General features: G+C 42.6%; 1 protein-coding gene across 9 annotated transcripts in view; it reads left to right on the forward strand.

Annotated features, from left to right (window-relative positions):
• ELAVL4 (ELAV like RNA binding protein 4) overlaps positions 1 to 19,307 on the forward strand; it is a 70,643-nt gene extending 51,336 nt beyond the window's left edge. For all 9 annotated transcript variants that reach the window (XM_072342650.1, XM_072342652.1, XM_072342649.1 and 6 more), the window contains exons 3-7: positions 3,307 to 3,410; positions 12,673 to 12,826; positions 13,221 to 13,446; positions 14,793 to 14,831; positions 17,894 to 19,307. In XM_072342650.1, the coding sequence (XP_072198751.1) occupies positions 3,307 to 3,410; positions 12,673 to 12,826; positions 13,221 to 13,446; positions 14,793 to 14,831; positions 17,894 to 18,221 (851 nt within the window). In that variant the 3' untranslated portion in view covers positions 18,222 to 19,307. The remainder of the gene's footprint in view (positions 1 to 3,306; positions 3,411 to 12,672; positions 12,827 to 13,220; positions 13,447 to 14,792; positions 14,832 to 17,893) is intronic.
• The last annotated feature ends 776 nt before the right edge of the window (positions 19,308 to 20,083 follow it).

Genomic DNA, 20,083 nt, shown 5'->3' on the forward strand with positions numbered 1-20,083 from the left:
CTATGAGTTTTACTAGTAACGAAGGAGTAAAGGCAACAGTGCTACGGAAAGGTGGTGTTTTAGGATCGTCTAGAAATATCTCTTGCGTACTGTAATGAATCACAGCATGCAGTGACCTATTAGATTCCAAATCACAGAAAATATTTACTATTTACGGTGCTGTTCCTGGGAAGTGTGGCATGGGAATGAACTTCAGTGTCTGTGTGGCATCCCACTGAGAGGTCCAGCTGCTTGCTTTGTGGTGCCAGATTGCGTCCTAAGAAATGTTGCCCTTTTCGAGTGCATGCAGTAGGAATATGTGATGGAGAGGGATAAAAGCGTAAGTCCTTACTTCGTTATTCCAGAATACGAGGAAGAAATAAAATCCTTTTTTCTCTCCCAGTAACAGCTTTTAGTTATTCATTTCTGGAGTCTGTTCTGTCTGACATAAGGTGTGTTGCTCCTGAGAGTAATTTGAAAATAATATTTTTAGCTGGGTATATCTTTCTTTGTTGCTTCTTAGCTGTCAATGTTTAGCACAGTAAAACTTTATGATGTCTGCCAGCAGTCGTAAAGCTCTGCACAAAATGATTTTGGTTCTGGGTTTATTTTTCTTTCTGACTCCTAACTTTCTGGGAGAGGTGTGTCTTCATTAAACAGTGGCATTCAGGGGGGATGTGCTGTATACTGGATGCCTGAAAACACAAAGTAGTCCGAGCAAAAGATCTTTCTGAAGAGTCACGCTCCTAATGGAAAGATATTTTTCCCTTCTGCTTCGCTGGTGCAAAGTGAAGCATGTGGCCTCACGCAGCAATGGGGATTTGCTAATTGAAGCAACAGCACTGAGATTTCAGACTGCAAAGGGTGTGAGGTTTGGCCTTTTTATCTTCAGTTGTTGGGTTTTCTTCAATTACCAGGAATTTAGTGTTCAGAATGCTGAGTAGATATATCCTGACTTCTTAAGAATGGCCATTAAAGCAGTTAGGACACTTCATACGAAGTAGCAATGATAGCTGAAAGTCTGTTATCCATAAGCTATCAGTATTTACACATTTCATTGATTTCATTTGATGTTCAGAGATATAAAGATTAAATAATATCTATGTACCTACTACTGTAAGCAGAGTTTTGACAGTGTGATTGCTTAGTGTAAACCAAGCTACAGACATGCACACAAACAGCTTTGTTCGTGTTAGTGTGCCTTATCCTTTGCCTTGGACAAAATGCCTGTTTGTTTCCAGTCCTTGCATGTAGCATAGAAGCTGGGCAACCCCTGTGCCATGGGCATAGCAGTGGTGGGACACTGAAACCCGTGTTTGGACTGACACAAATCCCAGCACCTTGTGCAACCTCCTTGGCTGTGTGTCTGAGGATCAGTGTGAGAGAGATGGAAGACTAAATAGATGGGCTTGGGACCCAGGCCCTGATCCCTCTGTTTCTCTTTATCTTCTATCAAAACAAGGGTAGCTTCCTAGAGAAGGGCTCCATTCTCCTTAGAACTGTTCTGAGCAAAATGCATTAAGGTACATTTAGATGCACAGGAGCTAGGGCTATATGGAGAATCTTGGGCAGGCAGTAGGAGGAAGGCATAGCAGAAGGAGGATTTTCTCAGTATTTCTGCTCAGCCAGCCTTCAGTTCACTCTTGGTTAATGCCATGTAACTCTAGCAAGAATATTTTCTGCTGGGATTAATTCAGCTCTCCAAGAGGACTGGGTATGTTTTTATACTTTTGTTTGAAGTTGAATTGATTGGATGAAATTGCTCCCTGAATATAATGTCGTTTAAAACAGCCATTTCTTACCCATGCGCCTGCGTGTGGGCACTTTAGGAATGAGCTGCAGTGTTTCCATGGATTTTTAAGGTATTCTGTAGCATGGTTAGCAGCTTTTAGTGCTTTGATCAGATTTCGTATGACAGAAGCACTCCCTATTTGTGTTGCAGCAAGCACTGTATTTTTGGTAGTGTCTGAGAAAAACACAGATGCTTTTTTTTGTAGTCCAGGAGACAAAGAAACAAAGCCTTGTGCCAAGGAGGCAGAGTCCGTGCCTGCAGGGTACATCGAGGCGCTCTGTGTGCGGTTGCTTTCTCAGCCACTGCTTTCTTCCAGTGAGAGGGAGCCGGGTTCATTGCTGTGTGGATAGAAACCTCCTGGCGAGCCAAGTCCACGGGCACTGCTGTCCCCCTTAGGGGGGTGTTCACTCTCCCCTTTTTGCTGGGTTTGCTCACATCCCAGGGATGTGGGCAGTGATGTGGCCAAGGTGCAGGAGGCACCACTTCTTGCTCGGGCTCGTGTGATCTTTGCGGTGAGATTATCTGTGCCTGTGGGGCCTTAAGTATGTGTGCCTTAAGGAAAAACACGTAGCAATTACTGCGTTTTCCAAATGTGCAAAATAACTTCGGGAGGAGGTGTGAGAGGAAGGGGGGGGAAGCTGTGCTCTCATACTGCGTTCACAGATCGATGCTGCAATATAATTCTTAGGAACTGGGAAGAGGTGTCTTTGGTACGGGCTTCCATGGCCCCCTGCAGACGCACGGCTCTGTCCCTGTGCTGTGTGAATGAGGCTCTCTTAGTGCTGCTGCCGCTGCCTCGCTGGTGCCGGAGTTACAAACCGGGTCTCCTCTTCCAGCTGCAAACACGAGCAAGGTTTGGCTAGTCAAACTGCAGGAACAGAAGCTGTAGGAATGATTTTGGCTGCTGAAATGGGTTCCTGCCATCCCATGCGCAGCAGCAGTTGTACTGTTTTGCTTTTGCTGTCATCTCATATGCGCTGAGGGAAGCTTTAATGCAATCTTTTATCCAAGAGCTGTCCTTTCTCCTCCCATTTCCCGGCTGCTCGCTGAGCAATGAAACGAGATGTAAGGGCAGCTGTTTGCTTCCCAGTCAGCTGCCTAAAGGTTGATGCGAAAACATTATTTCCTAACTTTTGCATTTTCAGACACCTATAGATTTGTTTGTAAACTGTAGCATTTGGGTGTTTATAATTTAGAAGTGGTGGCCTCCTCACTGTTCCCGCAAGTCAACCAGTTAGGTTTATTGGGAACTCTTAAATAATTCTGCTGATCTCAAGCCTTTTACCTTCACAGTGACCTCTTGGAGAAGGCTGGTCTTGCTTCCTTCTGATTTGCAAGTATGATCTTCTGAGCAACAGCTTTAATGGCAGAAGCCAACATAAAAGTTTTGGGTGGTAATGAAATAACGCAGAATGGCATACAGACCATAGCAGATAGCAGCGGTCAAAGGAACAGTGCAAGGAAATGTTGATTGTGTTGGGGAAGGCTGTGTGTGCATCACTGAGCCCTTTTTTCCTTGTTTCTTGTTTCAACAGGGCAGAGTTTAGGATATGGATTTGTTAACTACATTGATCCAAAGGATGCAGAGAAAGCCATTAACACTTTAAATGGACTCAGACTCCAGACCAAAACCATAAAGGTAAGACTATATGAAAAGCCTTTTGCTCAATTCAAGAAGAAGATAAAGTTGTTGAAACAGTTTTTGGCCATTTCACCACTGCTTTTAATCTGTCATTGCAAGGGGCGTTCAGCTAAGAAGCTTCTTCTTAGAGGTCGGGGGGGAAAGATGTGCAGGAGATGAAATCTCTTCTGTAAGATTGCTGCTGTTGTTAAGGAGCCTCCTGTTATTTCCTCTCCCTTAAAAAGTTGCAGTGAGATTTAAATGTAGAATAGAACAGCCGCAGTGATGCTGTTACCGTAAACAGATGTAAAATACAGGACCACATATTTGTAATTAACTTGCACATTTTCCTTTGTCTTAATGGGAAGTACCTTCACATGGAATTAGTCTTCAGTGACGCTCATGTCATTAGCAGGTATTGAAGGTACATTTCTCAAGTTAGGATATTTCATTCTCCAAAAAAATCTCCATTTCCCTATCCTTAGACTGATTTACTCTTTTAAAAGCTGGAGGGATTAGAGATCCCACTGAAGTCTCTCATCTCATTGTTGTAATAGACCATTAGTTATTCAATGACCTCTTTTAGTGGTCTCCCAAGAAAAGCAAATTTCTACAGTTGTGTTGTTTGCTGCCTGGTTGATGAAGCTGTTTCAGGAAGGCGTACGGAAGATTTCTACATCCCGATAAATAGTGCAGCTTAGGGCATGAATCAAAAAACTGGAGGGGACAAAGCAGCAAATGCAGTTGAAACTGAGGTAGATGATTTGAGAATGCTGAACTTGGACTTGTAGCATTTTCTTAACGTTCTTCTGTGCTTTGCTTGTGCTGAAAGCTAAAAATGTTACAGAATATAAAAATAGAATAATCCGGTTTTGAAAACATCCATGGAACACAAACCAGCTTAGCTTAGAGAAGGTAACATATGGTCAGCACTCTGCAAAGGCTGGGCTTTAGGTAGTGCTGTTCTTTAAGGCAAAAGTATTTTTATTTTTTTTACTTTATTGGCATCATTTTGAGCCAAGTTTTCCCTGCTCTGGTCAGGAATGGAGGTTCTGAGGGCTTGGAGCAGAGCAGTTGTATGGACCTTACTCCATCCTGGCCTTCCTTAGACCAGACAGGTCCATCTCATAGATACAGATGCAGGCTGTATATCTGAGTGCTCTCAGCCTGATTTTTGTGCAGTTAAATTGAGAGAAAAAATTCGCAGGAAAATACTTGGCAGAGCAGCAGAATCTCCGGTCTTATCTACCACTGCAGGTGGAAATGTGCGCTTGGGCTCAGCACTTTCTTCTGCTTACGGTTAGAAGCTGAGCAGTAAGAAGTTGCTCTCCAGATTACTTCTGTGTTGTCAGGAAGAGTCAAATATTTGGAGGATGCTTACTGTGTTGTAAATATCCCAATACAAACTCAGTACAGATTAATGCCACGCTTGTTTTAAGATCTTTAAAAACAGATCTACTTTTTGACCACTCTTCAGCTTGATCAGAGGTGCTGCATTTCTTGTCCTAAGTGTTCATTTTGTGTGGTACGCTCCTTATTTCTGTGAGCAGTGCTGTTTATTCAGTATTCCACAGTTACAGAAGCATGTAAGCTTAAAAATAACCTCCAAAAACTCCTCAAATGATTTTACATTTCTCATGCTTGCACGTAATTAAATTGCAGAATTGAAAAGGAAAGGCTTAATAGTTTATCTTTAATAATGAAATTTGTGCTGCACAGAAACCTACCATGCCAGAACTTCTTTGCCAGATGTTTTTTCCTTTTACTTTTTTATTCCTTTCGAATTGTATGAGTACCAATAGTTAGATTGGGGTTTATTTCATGCTTATTAATAGCTGCAATGCTTCTTTGGAGCACATGACATTTTGTTGGGCTCCTAAAAGCCATTGAATCTAGTAATAAGCACAGATCAACCTAACCCATGTGTATTGGAGATGGGAGGAACTGTGTAGACTTCTTTAATGTGCCCTTAAATATTAATGCTATCACCAACAACCAAACTGAAGGCATCTTCTCTTGAAGTAGCCAACCTTTAAAGAAGGAAACCAAACCAGCTGCCTCTAACCCTGTTGTTAATTGCAGGATTGTGTGTGGCTACCTCACCTTACCCACGGCTTTTTGTGTTTCTTAGCTGTATCATTGCTCATTTAGGAAACTCTTCTCAGATGAGGGCTGCCTTTCTGGTGCTGCTGTAGAGGAGGAGACTTTCCTGTGTTGGTGCTCACCGAGCAGTGAACCACATTTTCCTTGTCCTAGCAGTGCCCTGCCACCAGCCATGTCCCTGGAGCAGCAGAGCCATACGCAGCACCGCAGTGTTCCCCTGCTCCCCATGCAGCACTGCGCCACAACACAGTGGGGTTCCCTGCCATGTTCTGGAGCATGCTGTCTCCTGGAGCTCTTCTGCCTGATTACTACAGCCTGTTACTTCAGTCTAGCTAAGATGAACTTACAGTTATTAAAGGCTCACCCCAATGCAGTTTAAAAGTTTCTCAGATTACATATAAAAGAGAGACTTGGTGGCATATAGTCCTTTAGGCTAAAAATAAGTTAAACACTAAAATCCCATTGAATGGGAAAAGCAGTGAGCGTGAATTTATGCCGTTGTCTTTGTGAGCATGGCTCAGCTTTTGTTCTGCAGAATGGATCTGTAGTGCAGTGCTGATAGATGGGTTGAGCCCTCGGCCTCTGCCTGTCTGCGGATGCTGGGTAGCCACTGCCTGCACTAGTATTTCTTCAGCTGTTTTATCTGGCAGCTGCCTGAATAGCAAGTTCACCTAAATAAGCTGCGCAAGGCCTTTTAGAGGCACGGATTGCTTCTGCACACCAAGGTCACCTTGGCCCTGCTAGCTGTTCCCATCTCCTTGCTTCAGCAATCCTGTGTCTGTGTGCCTGGGCTGGGTGATAGCTGGCTCCAGGGGGTCACATTTGCACTTGCTTTTTGACCCCATAAGCCTTAATTCCTGTTGACGAGAAGAAAAAAAAAATAATAATTTCAGTAGCTTCCAGTTCTGCACGTGTCCCCAGATCCTGTCCTTCTCACTTCTGTAACATCTCATGGCAGCTGAATGTTCTCTCTTCCTCATGATGTGTTGCAGAGCGGCCATGCTGGCTCCAGAGGATCTGGCTTCCAGCAGCATCAGCAGAACAGCCCAGCACAGCCCGCTCTCAGATGTGCAGACTGAAATAACCGAAAGGCACGCGTTTGGTTATTTCATTGTTACAATAAATAATCCCTTTTCACTGAGGCAGCTAAAATATTGATGTGCATTTTATTTAAGTCAGTGATGCCCTTTCAAGTCAAAGTCAAGAGGTGACTGTTTGCAGAGATGTGTTAGGGGGAAGCAAGCATTGAAGGAAGTGTTAGGCGTTTGGTGGTAATAGGTTATATGCGTTATGTTCCTCCTCAGCCGATCGCAGGGCATGTGTTATTTATGCCGTTTCATAGCACCCTCATTTTGTGATGGGGGGGGAAAAGGGCTTCGCTTCATTTTTACAGCTAAAGGTTGGTGTAGTTCTATGAAATAATCTAGAATGAGGGAAGATGCAACTTGTGTTGAAGTAAATGTATATTCCAGAAATTGAATCTATTTTTAGAAATCAAATTTGCCCATCCATAAAAGCATATGAAAGGTCACTGCTGCTGTTGAAGATTGCCTCGCAATTCAGTTGCATCGAGTATGTGAAAACAGTGTGTGGTGCATGGGGCTGAAATCCTACATTGCCCTGAAAAGAAGCGGGCGGCATCTGAACGGACACAGAGGAGGTGTTCTGCTATTTAGTGGTGATTCAGGTGACCTGGTTCACGTTGGGGGATGCTGGAACAAGGGCAGAACAGAATTCTGAAAATGGGTCTGAAATAAAAAGGTAGCAGCTGACCACCTGAGGTGTGGTCTTATGGCCCCTTCTCCTTCCTTTTCTCTGTCGTCTGAGAAATAGGTTTGTTTTGTTCTTCTCCCACAGGAGCAAGTAACATGCTGTGCCAAGTGCTGGAGTGGAAAGAGCCCTCTGTGAGGGGAGAAGGTGCTGGGTTCTGTGAGCCCTGAATTCCTTCTATCTTAAAGCTTTGGTGGACTTAATACCAAAGAAATAGCATCATTCCTCTCTGGTCAGAGGCTGCTTCTGCATCTTAGGCTATTCTAATTTTCAGTTAAGTGAAGAAATAACAAGGGATGGAGCTGCTGCTATTTTTCTGTTGTTTGTATGTTTGTTTCTGCTTTACTCCAATCTGTTCTGATGGAGAGGACAGGGTGGTGGTAGTCAAAAATACAGCAAATAGGTCTGTGGGGAAAAAATACTCCCGTATTTTCTGGCTGTGAAGTAACAGCGCTACTACTCGGCTGTTTGGTTGCTCTGGTGTTTCTCTAAAGGCCGAGTATTTCTACAACATTCAGGCTGTCTGCCTGCCTGTGCAGCTCTTGTGGGGTCTGCCAAGCTGCAGCCCGTCCTGTTGCTGTAGGATAACCAGGGATCAGCTGCCTGTGGTCCCCTCTGTGGAAGGAACAGCTGTTGGTGGGTCTGAGCAGGGCTGTGGGGATGTCAGGAGGTGAGTGTAGGGATGGTGAGGCTGGCTGTGTGTTGTGAAGGTCTGCGTGTGCTGCTCCACAGAGCCACAGTGTGTGGTGCACACCTTCCTTCTCTGAAAATTCAAGTTACAGGATGTGCAGATGCAGGTTTGGGACAAGGCTGCTCTGCACCTCCTTTGGTCATTGAGGTAATGGCTTATCCTGAGATTCTACACCTTAGAATGGTCACAAGAGGTGTGTGCTGCAACTGCACTGCTCGGTTAAAAAGCCTTGGGTGGAAGGAGTTTTCAGATCTGGAAAGCTGTGACAGTTTGCGGTGTTTGCTCTTTAAGGGCTTCTGTCTGCATTCTTGCTTGGACCTCAGTGCTGGTTAACAAATCCCTTTGCCTGTAGCGATGATGTGACTCAAAGGACCTTTCAGGGGTAAACTGGAAGGCTCAGATCTGGCTCTGCCGCTTTCAGCGGGCACCAGAGAGTCTTTACCTGTAGTTTTGTGCATCTGCTTTTAATTGAAATGTCTTTTTTAACTGCTTCAGTTTTGCCAATGAGCTCTTTTTTCGTTCTGTGGAGCTGGAGCAATTATTTCCCAGCCCAGCTCTTGATACAGCCGGAGTGCCCGTAGGTTGTCATCTGTGGATGCTTTCCCTGAAGTGCTGGGATAGACCGTTGCATCTTACCAGCAATCACGAGTCCCTGCAAAACACCATTGAATTGCCGTGTGGTGGAGTGCACTGTCATTCTCCAAAAATCCCCGTTGCTCCCCTGCCAACCCCAGTCCAGGTCTAAGAAGAGGAGAGGAAGCAGGGCCTCTGACACGAAGGTATTCCAGATGGTAGTTCTTGGGCTGGTTCTGGCAAGTGAATTCTGACTGAGTTTTGACTCAGGATTTGAGGCATGATGGAGTGGCTGTGAGGAAGGAGGCTCTTGTGGCCGTGGTGAGTTGTCTGGCATTATGAAGATGATGGTCAGAAAGTGAGACTGTGCTTGTGTACGTGTGTGAAGCTCTGACCGCTTCTGTTAAAGCGCCTCCAGTGCCCACCATTGCCATTAGAAGCGGGGGACACAGGACAGGTTTGATCCATTTTGGATAGTTGGACCTCGCATGAGAACTGAGTGACTCACCCCCAAACCACATCAGCGATCCTGTATCTGAGAGCTTGTCACACAGACAAAACAAAGCCTTTCAGAAACACCTTTAAGGTCACAGCAAAGCTCAGTACTTCTGAAGACATTACACAGGAGTTTCTGAAGGCTGCCCAGGGTGTCACTTCACAGCCCTGTGCTCTCTGTAGCAGGTGGCAGCCAGGAGGTCACTCTGGTTCCTTACACGAGAACTCTGACAAGTCCAGGGTTAGCATTGGAGCTGAAGGAGTCTTTGAAGAGAAACAGCAGCGAAGCAGTTAGGAGCATCGTTCTTGAAATGGTGGCTGGTAACATCCAGAGCTGTGCCCTGGGAGACAAATGGAATGCATTCGTGCCACTAGGTACCTTTGTAGGCTCTCTGACTTGGAAAGACCAGACTTAATTTATGTGCTGGAAAGTCTGGAGGTTAGACGTCTTTCAGAAAGTTGTCTGCATTGGGAAATAGTATGGAATTGCTAGGGAAGGTAATTGCTTTGACTTGGAGATTGTTCTTTGCTCCTGAGCAAAAGAAATGGTTCATTACTGTGAAAGGTATGAAAGACTGGACCCTGTATCTCCCCAGTAGTGTTCTTAGGGAGCAGTGCAGCCTAGACTTCTTTTGAAGGCAGCTCATCCTGGAGAGAAGCCCTTATAGGCTGATGCTCACAGATGAGAGGTCCTAGCTAGGATACTGTTTTCCACAGTTACTCTCTGTATACTTTAGAAACTACCATTGGAGGTCGGTAAGCCATAAAATGAATCAGATGGTATTTTACCTTCCTTGCAGTAGAACATAGAATATAGTCTTAAGTAGTGAAATGCAGCGTTGTGTCCATACAACATGCAGACACTTGAGTGCTGAGAAATGCCCAGTTCAGGCAGCAGTTTGGTGTACTTTGGCTCATGCTGGTTTCTTTTGTGGCTGAGATTTCCAATATTCGGTTTTCAACAGGCTGTTTCATTAAGGGGACATTAACACTGCTGAGAGCAATTGATGTAAATATGAAGAATTAGTGCAGCCTTCTTCCTGAATGCTTATATAGTGATGAGAGCCGATTTTGGCAGCCATTTTAACTTCCATAGTACACATTTCTTTTGGTCAGATGGAGGGAGTGTTGGGATGGATGTTTTCTTCCTTAGGTAGTCAATGCATGGGAAGACTTCCCATCCTCAGCACTGACTGAGCAATAACTTGAAAGCAGGATGGTGTGGTGTAACCAATTGATTTGTCATTGGCTGCCCTGAAAGGGAAGATGAAAAAGATGCAAAAGGAGATAAATAATTGACACGACTGCCTCGTGTCCGTTCAGCTTGCAACCTTTTCTCCTTGATATTAAAGAGAGCTGAGTTACTTTTGGCAGCTACCTTCTTTGGCCCAGGCTCCCCTGCAACCTGAGTGTTTGATTGCAGGGGGAAATAAGAATGAGATCTGAGTGATGTGTCTTGCATGTACTGAGAGATGAATTTCTGAGTGTCTTAGCTCTGCATTTCTGCATAGCCCACAAGAAAAGAGCTGAGCCTTTCCTTTTCCCCCCTGTGTAGAGGTGTGTGTATGTATTTATATATAAAATGTCAGGCACTCGGTGCTCTGGGAAGTGGTGTTTTTGCATATCCCAGTACTTTTCATCTTCCCTGTAATGTGGCATTTGGTTAATGAATGTGCCAGAGTGAGAAAACCCAAAGGAAACCCCTGGCTGTTTTCCTAGAAACTTTATTAATTTTGCAGTGCTTGGTTTTGAGGAATAGGAAAGGTCCCCAGCCCTGCTCCAGAGAGGCTCTTAAGTGTTTTTTAGTTTGTTATTCTTGAAGCAGGTTAAGCTGTAGGTGTCTGGATCTTAAGGTAACGTGCTTGCAGGGTGCGGACAGGCTCTGCTTGGCCCGATGTTGTGGTGTGGGTGGGTCTGGCTGTGGGCAGCCAGGAGATGGGCTCAGCCCCATGCTCTGCACCCAGTGTGGGGCTGGTCCTCCAGCCTGCTACGTTGCTGTGCTCTGAAACCCAAATGCTGCCCCTGGTCCCATCCCTCACTCCTGTCTCTCAGTTCTGGCAGGCTTTGAGGCTGGGCCTGCCTGTCTTCCAGAGCTCATTCCAGATCATGCCATGGCTGTGCAGCAATACTTGCCTGAGGGATGAGTGTGAAGCCACCAAACCACACAGCAAAACTGATCTCAAGCGCTGTGTCTAGTGTTTCCCAGCTTGTTAGGCCTCTGTGCTTCCCCTGTGCTTGTCTCAGTCAATGCAAAGGTTTTATTTAACCTTCTTTTCCATCTCTTTCCCAAAATTTTTCTACCTCCTCCTTTTAGCCATCTCTCAAAATGTTAGTTTGAAAAGGTTATGTATAAATGTGCAAGTTATAAAGAAGTTGCCAAAAATACTAAAACGAAAACCCTTGAGTTTGTCTGCTATTATGTGCAGAAGATAGTGGAAGCAAATATTAGTCATTCACATCATTTTCTGTGTTGAGTCAACATCTATTTTTAGGTGTGGAGCGCATAAAGACAACTCTTTGACACATAAAACACACAAAGACATCCATTTGACATCATTTGTGTTGGGGCTGAGGCTGGGGAAGAAGGGAAAGACAATCACTGAGAGTGTTATGTTTGTGACAGGACCCCTCATTTCTTCCAGAAGGCGTTTTAAGATGTGATGCAGGAATGTACTGATCTGTTTATATTTAAATCAAGATGAAGCACAAGATATTCAGGTTTAGATCTGACTCTGTTTCGGATGTGCTGCAAAGTAATTCCTCCTGCTCTGTGCTGAATGCTTGCAGTTAGCCCTTATCCGGGAAGCGTTCTTGTTCAATTTGTTATGCTAAATGTGTATGTCTTAATAGCGCAGAGGGCTTTTCATGCACGTGCTACAGTTTGTAGGTCTGATTGCAATTTGTAGATCAGATTTTTCTTTCAGCTCTGGCTGTGTTCTTGTAGGCAGAAGAGCAGTTGAAGGATTTGATTTAATAATTTTTTGATGGCGGACATGCAGTGCCTCAGCTTGCTTTTCTTGTTTATTTGGCCATAATATTTTATGGTCTGGTTTGGGCTCACAGCGCTAGGGAACTTCTTGTGATAAACTGCAGATACGACAACGAGTGTCAGCGTGCAGTTCCCTGAGCAGATGTTCATTTAGTTGAATTTCAGCAGTGCTTTGCTGTTCATCGGGAGCAGGTTTTGCCAGCTCAGGGTGAGAATACAGAGAGCACAAAAGATCACTCTGACAATAACCTGATCTGTTTCAGACACTTGAAGAGAAGCACCCTAGAACTTGAGGATGCTGTGCGTGTTCTAAGGTTATTGCACGCTGGATGCAGCGCATCATCCTTTACACCCACAACTCATGGGGGTAAATTTACAGAGCAGTGCGTAGGAGGTCACACATTAATCTACCTCTGAACAATAGCGATTTTGTGCCTGTGCTTAAAGAGCCCTCGCGTTGTTGTCAGTCTGCAGCCACCTCTGTTCTCGTAACCTTTCCTGGTTTGGTTGCTTTGGTTTTTTGGCAGGCAGCACCTCAGCGCTGGGGCTGTTCAGCCTACTGCATTTAGAGTTGATTCTTGTGGAAAAGAAAATCAGTCTTTAAAATGCAAAGAGCAGCTTTGCTTACTAACAGGTATTTCTTTCTCTTCAATCCCTAGGTGTCGTATGCCCGTCCAAGTTCAGCATCAATCAGAGATGCAAACTTGTATGTCAGCGGCCTTCCGAAAACGATGACCCAGAAAGAATTAGAGCAGTTATTCTCACAATATGGGCGCATCATCACCTCACGGATTCTGGTTGATCAAGTCACAGGTTAAACAAAAACAAACTTTCCTTGATGCGTGCATGCTTTTCCGGATGGCAAAACTGCAAATGCTTGCTGCTGGTTGGGTTTAAGATGTGATTTTTTTTCTGGTTTCAGATATAAACCCAGTACTCTATAGTTGTTATTGCTTAGTGTTGTACTTGGTTATTTGCTTTAATGAGGGGCTGGAAAACACAATGTTGTTTCTTTGTAATAATTATATTAAATATTGTAGGGTCTGGTTGCAAAGAACACGGCTGGGGAACGGTGTTTTTCTTTATTGTAAGACTTACCTTCATTTGCAAGCAGCGCGGTAAATCAAAATGAACGTTCTGTTTCATCGTGGTGTAGATGAGGCTGTTCCTGCATGTATTCATTTGTTTGCATGTTTCTGCTTCCCAGGGGTTTCTCGAGGTGTGGGATTTATCCGTTTTGATAAGAGAATAGAGGCGGAAGAAGCCATAAAGGGACTAAATGGCCAGAAGCCTAGCGGTGCTACGGAACCAATTACTGTGAAGTTTGCCAATAACCCCAGCCAGAAAACAAGCCAGGCACTCCTTTCACAGCTGTATCAATCTCCCAACAGACGCTACCCTGGACCGCTTCACCACCAGGCTCAGAGATTCAGGTAATTACCTGGAAAAGAACTGAAGTTTTACCAGCGACGACGATGTGGGGCAGGTGCTGTGCAGGAGAAATGTGCTTTAGTTGCGTGGGCTGACCTGATTTTCTTTGTAAAATTAAATATTCTTTCCTGGAGAATGAGGAGGAAAATGTGCTGACAGCAGTAGTCATGTTGTATTTACTAAAACAGCTGAAGTACTGTACTATCAGATCTCATTGAGCCTCATAGAAAAAGGGAGGACAGAACAAAGTTACACTGATAATCGAGTGAGCAGCGACTACCCTGTTCTTAGCAATTTTGGGAGTAATGCTTTTATTTTCTGCTGTATTATTACAGTTTTGATGCAGCCCAGACTTTGATGTTAATGACAATGGATTGGTAGCAGGAAAAAGGCTGAGTCTGTTCCAGTCGGCAGCAGTATCATTAAATTTAGCCTAAGATATCTGCTCTCACTGTGAAGAGACCTTGTATTAGTGCTTGATGTATTTCTACAGATATCTTTGGAGATCCTTTATTGAATACATCCTGAAGATATTGATTCCATCTGATACATAAGCTAGTGTTTGCAATACATGATGTGCTTGTTATTCTTGTAACAACCTTCAGGCACCTCACCATTCAAACTGAAGTCTGTTTTGAGAGGGGGGGGAAGGCAATGTTTCCATAACTGAGTAGCTTTACCGAAGTACTCCAAAGTTATTGTTATTTCAGTGGCTTAGTGTTAATGAATGAAGATCATAAAGTAATTCAACTGATTCAAAAGCAAGCACATGTTTCGTGTATCTTACAATGCAGCTGTGTCCCTTGAAGTCACAGCGTAATGTTCTGTCAGTAAAGGGCTTACAGAAAGCAGATTGTATGTGTTCTGCAAAACCTGGTGGTCATTCAGGCTGATGTACAGTGTGAAATTGTTACCAAGTGTATCCGTGTGGGGAGACTACGTTAAAGTAGCTAAAGTCAAGTTTTTCTTCAGTTCCATTCATTTTGTACTGTCATTCCTTCCGAGTTACCTTGGAAGGTGAGCGGTTGAATTATTAGCAAAGACTTCATAATACTGCTTAAAAATTGACAAACCAAAAGTGAATGTTGTTAAAACCAAATCAGACCAGGAGAAGTTAGGATTTTGTTAAGGCTGGAGGTGAATTCAAACTGCTTCAGATGCAGTGATGGACATTTTAAGCACCATCTCAAACTTAACAAAGCAGGCCACGAGTTGTTAGGCTCTTTAGATGTGTGGGAAACTTGTTGAACGTTTCTTCTTTGAAAATGGAACACTATTAATAATAGTTCCATTGAGCGATCTTGCCATCTGTGAGACATTAACCCAAAGACCCTCCTTCTCTTTTCAGGCTGGACAATTTGCTTAATATGGCCTATGGCGTAAAGAGGTAATTAGAATTCCACAGATTGCCAGATGTCCGTGTTGGCACAGATTGGTGCTACAATTTATTTTTTTTAATTCACTAACTTTATTTTTTTTTTAATTCCTTTTCTTCCACCAGCATGTCAAATTCTTTTTAAGTTTGGACTTCAGTTGGTTTTGTTCCTTTTCGAGGCCACACAAATTCTGTGGGTTTTTCAACCTTTTTGTTTTATTTACAGGCGGGCTTCTCAAATGGTTCAGGTGCAACAGCTACCAGCGCCCAAACTCAAGTTGTCCTGTCCGCTTGGTTCAGAATCAGAGCTATTAGCTTGAGTTTGTAAATAATCTGATTTGATAACGGAATTAGGCTGCTGTGGTCCAAATCTCAGTTACGACCTTCATCGTCCTACATCAGGCTTCCCAAGTTTGACTTCAGGCTGTAGCTGCGTGCACCTTAATCTGCCCTGTGTTTCTTTTGTTACAGGTTTAATGCTTTGAAATTTTAGTGATGCTTGATTTCTTTTCTGTTTCATTGTAGCAATGTGTTTGTGTGTACGTGCTCTTGTGTGTGAAAGTCCAGCTGATGTGTGAACATTTATGCTGTTTCATCAGTGTGTTCAATGTCTGACAGCTAAAATGAGTTGAGATATTGTCAGTGTTTCTCCTAATGACACACATCAATGCAAGCAAACTTTACGGCAAAATAAAGGCGTAGTCTTACTCCTGATGTAAGATGGCCAGCTATTCCCACAGATAAGATGAGAAAATACTGCTTAATCTTCTGAATGGTCTGCTCACCACACATGAAAATGGCTTGATCGCTTTTCTTTTTACAAAGCTCATGCCATAAATGGTACGGTAAGTATATCTGTAGCTAGCAGAGGACAGGATTGTACTGCTAACTGCTGGCACAGAGAGATCTCTGCTGTACAGAGAAGTTGCAAGACTGCTTATGGAAGGGAAGCAGTGCTCAAAACAGGCTGCATGCTTTCCTTACATGCTCCTTGTGTTGATCAGTGTGTTGTTTTCATTACTGTGTACTTGGTGGTGGTGGTCTCAGACCTACCACCAGAATCTGTCGTGCTCTGCTTCTCCCTTGTGCTTCCCTCTCCTTTGTCTCTTGATGAATTGCCAGAAACTGCAGAACCCTGAGCCTCGAGTATCTATCAGATGTGAACAGTTTCCAGAAGGTGGTGGTGTTCAGGGAGTTCTTTGGGTTTCTTACTTCCCCAGAATTGCAGTGCTTGGTTCTGACTAGCCATGGTAAACCTGTCCTGGTTTCATGGGTGTTTCTTGGAGTCATGTTAGTTCCTGTGCTTGTGGCATGTGGGTAGTTGAAATCTGTGTAGCTCCTAAATGTTTCCAGGGGAAAAACTTGAGTGAACTGCATGAAACCTTTCCCCTTTGTATCCATGAGGAACTTCCTAGCGCAGAATTTTATGGAAGAGCGTGACCAGCGTGACTCTGTGCATTGTGCAGATTATACAGTAATGTCACATACAGGATTGTGTACATATCAGTGCTGTCTTCATGTTATATTGAAACACAGCACAGCAGTCAACTGTTTTCCTGGCTTGCATATGTTACTAGCACGGCTGGTGCTTATCAGCAATGGGCTTTAAGTTCCATCTTCCTGACTTTAAAGGAACGTGAAGCTGTTGGCCTGTACAAGCTCTTGTCCTTCCTGTCCTCTGTGCAGTTCCACCATGTCAGGTGGCAGAAAGATCGTATAAACTGGCTTTGTTCTGCCATCCCCATTTCCTGAGCTCCAGAAACTAGTTAGCAGAGCCTTGCTGAACGAGCCGTTGTGATATTGCTGCTAGATCCAGTATGTGGGAGAGAAACTAAAGGATGTTCACTTGCAAAAGTGAAGTTCAGTAGGAAGACTGTCATTTTGTTCTTAATAAGCTGTTTTTACAAACGTCTGTGTATGTCTAAGGATCCAAGGCTGTGAGCATTTGCAAACTGCTCTTTTATAGTGTAGCAATACCCCAGTGATGTCCCTCAGCTCCAAATGTGTATTCCAAGCATCTCCTTTCCTCAAATAATATGTATAAAGTGCCATCAGGAGTCAAAAGAAGTAGCCATCAAGTATGCGGCTTCTTTTATAGTTATGGAGTATATGCTGCATAATATGTGCAGATAGCAAAACAGGTGTGGAAATGTTGGGATTATAAGAGAAGTCTTGGAGCGTGAATGAACACTTAGTGATGCTGTGAGTGCCCCCCTCCATTCCCTCGGTCATCACTCAAAGTCCTGAGGAATAATTATTACTCAGTTCTGGTATTAAAACTCATCATTAAATTGGTGTGAAACTGGGTTTTTATTAAGACTTTTTCTCTGTGCAGTTGTTATTTTAAAACTTATCCCAAAAGTGTAGCTTCAGAAATCATGTCATTTTTTTTTTCAAACTGATGAAAGGAAAATTATGTTGATCCTGAAGGCTGATACTGCTTAACATCCTCATTAATAACCTGAGTCACAGGCTGCAGCACACCTCCCTGTAACTGGGTGGCACTGGTGTGGTGCAGGAGTAGGGGTGGTCCTTATGCTGTTGGCTGCTGTTGGGGTGACCTTGCAAAGCTGAACTTGGTGAAATTCAGGAAAGGTAAATACAGAATTCAGCCCCTGATTGCTGTCTTTAGATAGATACAAGGGCATTAAGATGAAACCAGGCTGTACTTAGAGGTCAGTTGCAGAAGGGCAGCCCTTGGAGATTACAAAAGCTTCTGTGGGTGAGGCCCAGTCTCACTCCACTTAGTCTGGCTTCAAGCAGAAGGCTTTTTCACATGTCCTCCATAGATCCTGCCCCGCCTGTGCTCATCTGTGCTGGTTCTTTGTCCATGAACACACCACCTGGATGTCCTTGAAGGGAAAATTCTTTAGGTGCAGGTTCAGTCGTCTTTGTCTAGTAGAGGTCTCTCCTGTATGCATAGGAGTTAGGAGGCCCAGGTTACTACATGGTAATCTTCCAGGGGTAGGATTGAGAACCTAAGTTAATACTCGGTTGTTTACATTGAAGTCTCGGTTCCATGTAGCTTGTACCAAGAGATATATTTAGAATAGACCCCTCTTTTTACTTGGTAGGTTCTCCCCGATCACAATTGATGGTATGACGAGCCTTGTCGGAATGAATATCCCTGGTCACACTGGAACTGGATGGTGCATCTTCGTCTACAACTTGTCTCCCGACTCAGATGAGAGTGTGCTGTGGCAGCTGTTCGGTCCCTTCGGAGCAGTCAATAACGTCAAGGTGATCCGCGATTTCAACACCAACAAGTGCAAGGGATTTGGCTTTGTCACCATGACCAACTACGACGAAGCTGCCATGGCGATTGCCAGCCTTAATGGATACCGTTTAGGAGACAGAGTATTGCAAGTTTCCTTTAAAACCAATAAAACCCACAAATCCTGAATTTCATATCCTTACTTACTAAAATATATATATATAAATATATATACGAACAAAACAAAACAAAAAAAAACTCTTTGAGGCTTATATTCAACCATGGACTTTATAAGCCAGTGTTGCCTAAGTATTAAAACATTGGATATCCTGTGAGGAACAGGAAAGGATTTTATAATGCTTAGAGAAAAAAAAAAAAAACCTTTGATGCATTGAATGTTCTTTCATAGCTGTCGTTGTTGAATATAATATACATAGATAACAATGTGCAGGGATTTTTACCCGGCCAGCTAGTTTTACTACCTTCCTTGAAGGTGGGTCTTTTTAAGATGACCATTCACTCATTTGAAAAAAAAAAAAAGAAAAAAAAAAAAGAAGAAAACAAAAATAAAAACAATTTTTACAAACGAATGGGATTAAAAGCGAGAAAAAATAAAAAAAGATTTTTTTTTTTTTTTCCTGTTTCTTTTCTTCTTTTGAAAGCATTGAAATCTAATCAGATTGGTAAACCCCCCCGGCAAATTAAAGAGGAATGATTAAAAATTGCAAAAAAAGAAACATTAATTTTGCAACTTTTTTTATTTTTCCTTTTTTCTTTTGTATCATGTGAACTAAACAGTCTTCTGTTAGGGAACGGGGTAGAGGGGGATACCTGATGACATAACAATTTAAATAACATTAACAATGTTGCCAAAGAGGTGGTCTCTTTGCTGAAAATGGGTTTCAAGAAAAATCTATTTTTATAAAATATAAAGAATTTTTACAAGAGAATCTGGATTTGAGAAAAAAATATTTTGACTGGCTAATTTAGGGGAAATTGACAACTTTGTCATGTTCATACTGCACTGGTAACTTTTTAGAGATCAAGATGTGTGTTTTAAACTGGATTAGTAGATTGTTTTTTGAAGGATGGGCTACAAACAGATGATCTTCGTATCTTTTCATAGCATGTAATAAAAATATTAAATACAGTACGGGAGAGTGTTCTTCCCAGGCACGCAGTTACCCACAGTCAAAACCCAAAAGCAAGGAGATGAGTTGCAAGATGGTTTTTCTTTAAGTCATCAGTATGGGATATCAGCAGAACAAAAGTTTAAAAAAAAAAAAAAAGAAAAAAAAAACGAAAAAAAAAGAAAAAAAACTTAATTTTGATCAAAAACTTCCTTGGTTTGAGCAGTAGGTGCTACGAAATTATTTACATATCTTAGTATCATAGTTAAATGTAATGTGTTTAGAAAGAATACATTTGCTTTAAATTTGTTAAGAATTTTCCAATTCACTTTATGGCCCATGCTAATATAATTGGGCTGTGTTGGCACATTTGGAACACTGTTTATGTTGCTTGAAACACTTATTTATTTAATTGCCGATGTGATGCATATGGCCAAAATCAAATATAGCTAGTTTGGCTAGTCTACTTATTTGTTTACTTAAACTATGGGAAGAAGCATATTATTGTGTCATTTTGTTGTGTGTGTATGTGTATATATAATATAAATATATATATATATAAAGTTATTTTTTCTTTTGGTTAATTTATTATAAGTTGTAACACTTTGCTAGTTTTGTTTGTATATGTCTTAAAATGTTTTCTTATGATACTTAAGTGACAGAGGTATCAAGGTAACTTGTGTAGAAATATTGTTTGATATATTGTCATGTTTGTTGTGAATATTTTTTCTTACTGCACAGTAGAAAAGAAAACAACTGGGTCTTTATTTTAATGTAATTCAGATTGGGGAAAACAGAGCTAAGGGAACAAAATGACTGAGGGGGTGCTCTCCCATGTCCAGTGCACTGATCATTTTAGTATGTTTGTGCTTTGTACGGTTATATATTTAAAACAAAAAAGGGTCATGCTCTTCCCTGAG

This window comes from Excalfactoria chinensis, chromosome 8, assembly GCF_039878825.1.
Source record: "Excalfactoria chinensis isolate bCotChi1 chromosome 8, bCotChi1.hap2, whole genome shotgun sequence".
Taxonomy (NCBI): Eukaryota; Metazoa; Chordata; class Aves; order Galliformes; family Phasianidae; genus Excalfactoria; species Excalfactoria chinensis.